Source organism: Branchiostoma belcheri, unplaced genomic scaffold (assembly GCF_001625305.1).
Source record: "Branchiostoma belcheri isolate BF01 breed outbred unplaced genomic scaffold, Haploidv18h27 scaffold299, whole genome shotgun sequence".
NCBI classification, from domain to species: Eukaryota; Metazoa; Chordata; class Leptocardii; order Amphioxiformes; family Branchiostomatidae; genus Branchiostoma; species Branchiostoma belcheri.
Window position 1 is genome coordinate 120,257 of NW_017803908.1, and position 6,222 is coordinate 126,478.

General features: G+C 43.3%; 1 protein-coding gene across 1 annotated transcript; it reads left to right on the top strand.

The window, feature by feature from the left end:
• The first annotated feature begins 4,730 nt into the window (after positions 1-4,730).
• On the top strand, positions 4,731-5,657 carry LOC109473267. The gene has a single exon (XM_019773143.1). The coding sequence runs from the start codon at positions 4,731-4,733 to the stop codon at positions 5,655-5,657; it is 927 nt and encodes a 308-aa protein (XP_019628702.1).
• The last annotated feature ends 565 nt before the right edge of the window (positions 5,658-6,222 follow it).

Here is a 6,222-nt window from a genome sequence, read left to right on the forward strand (position 1 = left end):
ATGTAGTAAGCTTTGGCTACATTGATCACAGTATGTTTTCTCCACTACAGTCACTAAGTAAAAGGAGCAGACCTCAAACACCTGGAGTCAGTGTCTCTTTTCAGTGATAGAAAAGTTTATTGCAAATTCCTGCCAAAGGCTAATTGCAAGTGACATGAACAAAAGAACATTGAAATGAGATTGTACCATTCATGTTCTAGTTGGACATGACTTGTTGGACGCGGCAGTTCTAATTATAGTTTGTCTAACCAAAAATTTGCAACATGAGCTTTGATATTGACAAGGCACAATATACCCCTGCAGAAAAAGCCAATTATGCACACGCGAATCCAAAAACATACCCTTTCCACCTGCTTTGCACAGATAAATACTCCCCACATACCCTCCCAACACAGCAACTCAGACCACCACATACCATTACAATGCAAACCTGTCTATATTAGCACCCGCTAATATTTTTTTCTAGTTGGTCAAATGTCATGTGTACCAAAAACTTAATTATGCGAAACAAATGTCCTACTAATTATCCCCAAAAATATAACACGATAAGAAAATGAAGCCTATTGTTTAAAAGCGATCAGTTGTTACTAGATGCTTTGTTCTTGCGCGCACTACTTTCTGGCGGCACTTGTGTACATTCTGTCTGAGGCCATACGGTGGCGTGGCCCAGTGAGGCTCCCTTAGGGTTTGTGCAGGTAATAGAAGATAGGTTTGGGGCTTCAACTGTCACATCCTGGGCTCACGCTCGTCCCCAGCGCCCGTGGAAGAGATCGTGGCTTAGCCCAGGCTATGGAAAATAAACTTTCTTTAATGCAAATCTGACATTTTTGTTTTCTTTGTTTGATTTATATATCTTATAAATCTTAATTGTAGTGGTCTTATTTGATTCTAAATATTAACAATCTTAATTGAAATGCTAATGTCGTGTTAATGTTTTCAATAAGTTATAACTGACATTGCTATCAATCTCAGTGTCAAACAATAATCACAGGTTTTGCTTGCAGAAATGGCGGACAGTGAATCGTCTGATGATGACCGACCACTGGTGTTTCTAAGTAAGAAGTCAAGACCACTCAGGAATTGGTGACAGCAACTGTTGAACACGTTGTCGGATGATGACCAACCACTGGTCACGCCTCTACCAACAACTCCCACTAACACACCCAGGAAAGACAACAAGAGGCTCCTTACTCCAACACCCACGTCTCTTCCTCAGCCTTCCTCCAAGAGGACAAGCACAAGTGGGTCTCGGAGGCAGCAGGACAGAATGCGTGCCCTCGTACGGGGTTACCTGTTGCACAAGATGGTGCAAGGTAGTGAGAAAGACAGTGTTCCGATGGAGCAGGTGCTAGCGGAAGTTCGCAGTCACTGTTGCATTCCAAAACGTGTTATTCCAAATCATGATTTGGAATGGACCACGTTTTGGAATGCAGCAGGCATTCCACATGTTGTATTCCAAATCATATGGCGCAGCTGGATCACGATTTGGAATGTTCTAAAACGTGACCGGCCATGCTGTCAATCACAAATGATTGACAGGAGTGGTGATTAATTATTCATTCCGAAGTTTCCATATTTGGTCCGTTGGCTGCCTGTATACAGATATTGTGTTAAATCACGTCGTGTTTACTTGTCTAAACATGTCGTCGAACTTAGCGTGCCAAAGGTATTAGTACGTTCGAGCTGTATGGGGAAAATGACGTCAATGAACAGTACGATAATGTTCTTGGTATGATGTTCCATAGTCTGGTTCTGGTCTGAGTTTATCTTCATCAGTGTGCGGTCCTAAATGGTCGGACGCTCGCGCATCCGTTTCTCATTATTTTCCCGCTAATAGAATCACGTGTTAGTTGTTTATACATAGAAGAGAGAACGTAATTTATAGCAAGGAGCTTTCATTTATAGTTAAAACTTTTGATATTTAAGTGAAGTTTGTAAATATTTAGCATTACTTTGTGTCATTAAATTACGCAAATAAGCCTAATTTTGTAAGAATGTGGTCTCCACGGCCCATATGGGATATCTAGCCACGATATGGAATATTCCGAAACGTGCTCCAGACATGTTTTGGAATATTCCATTTCATGTCCTTTCTCTAGGCACGTTATGGAATATTCCGAAACATGTTTCAGACACGAAATGGAATATTCCAAAACGTGCTTCAGGCATGTGGGCTTGGGAAAGGGCTTCGACAACAACAGTTTGTGTGGAGTTGTTGAGTTTGAACATTTGTTGATGAATTTTTAGATTGTGAAAGGGATGGGCAAAAGCTACCAATTTGAAACTTTGGGAAATATTTGACGTTAATCATGATTTAGATAGTTGACACAGGTATTCTAAAATGCGCGTGTGACATTTTGAGACTCCCATTTCATCATTAAAGTTTACACGTCTGACAGCCTGTAGCTATAATGGAACGCTAAGCGTTACAAAACATGCCCAGACACGTATCATTTAGCCACGCCCTCAGAAGTTCGAAGCTCCGCCCCCTAAGTACGAGGCTCCGCCCCCAGACACGTGATTACGAAAAGTCATGCTTTGGAATGCATCACGTTTTGGAATGCAACAGGCATTCCACTTCGTGTTATTCCAAATCATGTTTTGGAATGGACCACGTTTTGGAATGCAGGTGCATTCTATTCCAAATCATGATTTGGAATGGACCACGTTTTGGAATGCAACAGTCACTGTGAGCAAATGGCTAAGGAGCTTTGGCAGATAGTACCATGATAACAAGTGTAACAGTAATCAGAACGGCAAAATCTGTTTTCACTGTTACATATGACAAGGATAAAAAGATTCTATCGGGTTTGAGGTGGCAGCCCACAGCGTTGGACAGTCTGCACCTGGCCACAGACGAGACAGCTCAGATAGAGAACATTTATCTAATTGTAATTGACATAACAGACACGTTTACAATAAATATACACGACTCTCCTGTGCTACCATGCCACTAGGCCAAGGACACTCACTACTGTGAGTCCTTCAACAACGCCGTGCTGATGTATCTGGATAAGCGGGTTGTCTTTCTGAAGGACAGCTACCTTATGCGTATGGATCTCGCGGTATTGGATTGGGTAATTATCATTTCGTTGCGGGCTTCTCCACACCCACATATTTTCACTAACAGAAGCAACCAACATGTTGAGACAGTAAAGAGACACTGGATGCGTCCACCATCTTTGTACTAAATTACAATACAATCTACCCATGAAAACAATTGAAATAAGATTGAGGCAGTTCAAGGGACCCGCTGGCCTTGACGTTGACGGCATCCACCTGTTCAAGTCTGCAGAGGCAGTCGACGCACACTGGGCAACTGCAAGCAAGCATCTCAGCTGCATCTCGTACATGTGCCAAAGCCCCGGAAAACTGCTCATACATTGCATGGTAGCACATTAAAGTACTATTTTTGCACAGATCCCACTGCCACCAGATGATGAGACTGATGAAGATAACCCAATACTCCTTGTGGACAACATTGTCTCACTCTGGAAAGTAAGTGTGTTGAAAGATTCAGTTTTGTAATAATAACGTATAATATTTGATGTCATAGATTGTAGATGGAGTATGTCCCCCTATGATCCATTAACTATTTGCATATCAATCTTTATAGGACTTTGAGGTTCTTGCAAGTGCTGCAAAAGCAAGGCCCGGTGGACCAGGGTACCTAGCACTGCCACATTCCTCGCGAAAGCAAGGAAATGGGGCAAGTTTTACCGACAGGTCACCTTTGATGAGGTTAGTATTACATGTAAGACTTTCTTTATATGTTGTCAAGAAAACTGTTTTAGAAATAATATGACAAAAACTGCTACACTATCTTTACATTCTACCTTCTTCCATTTTTTCCTGTTTGCAGCATGTAACACCGTACATTCACACACTGGTCTACCACGTACCAACGTTTCTCTCACTGTACAAAACACATCAACGACATGTCATGTGAGAGTGTCTAGCAGGTATGTTTTGCATTTTGAACATGGTAATAAAGTAACTTGAAAAATGTCAACATAGGTAATATACAATCTATAAATAACATTATTAAATAATGTTGGCTTATCAAACATACCACAGCTATTCATAATCCAGATAATAATTGGATTAATGAGAATAATCACGATAGATTTGGGCGAGAGCCAGATTATGTACGGTGGCTCGTTACAGGTTGTATAAAGTACACTACATGTCGTTTGCAAAAAAAAAAGAGGTGAGTGGGATGAAACTTCAGGTCTTTGCTGCCAAGTAGAATTAGACATGATATAAAAGCCATTCCTTATCTTCTTTCTAGAGATGAAGATTATGATTTGTTTGCATTGTTGGCATTTGTTTCAATGGACGAGTTTACGACTTATGACATGAAAGACAAGCACTTGGACTTTATATACTGTCAGGAGAAGAAAAGAGCAGCAAGGTCCAATCAAGAATTATACAAAACGTTCAATATCCGTACACACTCCTAAAAAAATTAGTCGGGGGGGCAGGGGGGGGAGAGGGGGCAGGGGGGAATAATCTGGTATACCACAAACCCTCATACACACCCCAAGTGTAACATATACACATAACATATACATATACATTGTCCCAACACACAACACACTATCATTAATACTTAACAGTAACATAGGCAATACTTAACCTATACCCAACTAACTGCACTTTAACCTTTAACATGCTAACCCCAATACAATATGAACAATGCGTTTTCATATGCAAATTCACTTAACAACATGGCCTCCCCCAACAGGAGAGAGGCCCCTGCTTGCAGGTGGTCCTTCACGTTGAATAATTATGGCGATGACGACCTGGCACGCTTGCGAAACATCGACCCCGCGGCAATCAAGTTCATGGTCGTAGGTGCGGAGGTGTCCCCGACCACCGGGACACCCCACCTACAGGGCTACGTCAACTTTTCCAGGAAGGTTCGTACCCCGCAGGTGAAAGGGCACCTAGGCGACAGATTCCACGTGGAAAAGGCCGTCGGTAACGACCATGACAACGAGCGGTACTGCTCGAAAGATGGCAACGTCGTCGTGCGGATGGGACATCCCATCAGACAGGGGCAGAGGAACGACCTGACGGACGCCACCAATTTCCTACAGGAAAATGACGGCGACCTGTCTGCACTGGCGCAAGAAATGCCTGAGACCTTTGTATGCCATCACCGCGGTCTAGAGGCCTATGTCTCGTACGCCCGCCTGCAGCCGGCCCGCGACTTCCTGACCCGCTGTTTCGTCTTCGTTGGGCCGCCGGGATGTGGCAAGAGTAGGTTGGTACGGGAATACCTGCCAGATGACACAACCACCTACTACAAACCGGAAGGGGGCTGGTTCGACGGATACATGGGTCAAAGTGATGTTGTTTTAAACGACTTCCACGGCGACATCCCCCGGCCAACCTTTTTGAATATGGTTGACCGCTATCCGTTGCGTGTACCAATCAAGGGCGGCTTTGTCAACTTTGCCGCAAGAAGGGTTTGGATTACTACAAACATCTTTCCAAACCACTGGTATACCAATGACCACGACCCCGCAGCGATCTTTCGCAGAATCACCCTATTCCAGTTGTGGGACAACGCGGCCCAGTGTTTCAACGAGTTGGAATATTCCAACCTCGCACCCGGTCACGTTCTGTACGGATGGCACTATGATTACTAAGAAAAAAAGAAATCACATTACAACCAAGTGAATACATATATACACATATCAGTAATTTAGGTCAAATGAGCGAATTAAGCAGAACTAGTGGAATTGTTAGTAAACAAAATGTGTATAAAAAAAACTGTAATCCAGCAGGCCCCTTCTTTGAAAAATTAGATGCAGTACCAGACACAGCAAGATCACTCTCAAAAATGCCAATGCATTATCTATGAATATAAAGCCTGGCAACTTGCAACTTGAGTCTCCGCTTCTTCAATCGGAAAAGAACACTTTAACATTGGCGTTGTCGGCAGGATTGGAGAAAAGGGATCTTGGGTGTATAGTGGAACGCAAGAGGAGGTTGTAACCAGCAGGAATCAGTGAACTTTGTGTAGATTGTGCAAAGTTGGAAGCTGAGGCTGGAGACCAGACAGAGGAGAGATCAGCGGACTTGGTGTAGTTGGATATACTGCAAGGTTCGCGGATAGGAGCTACAGGTGGCGGTCGGTGGAAGCAAGAGGAGAGTCCAGGAGGGAATTCCAGGAGAAGACGGGACGCTGTGGAGCCCAGCAGTGTTGTATGG

Bases quoted from the DNA above. Each gene is read 5' to 3' on its own strand.
- LOC109473267 (XM_019773143.1), top strand. From the start codon at position 4,731: ATGGCCTCCCCCAACAGGAGAGAGGCCCCTGCTTGCAGGTGGTCCTTC.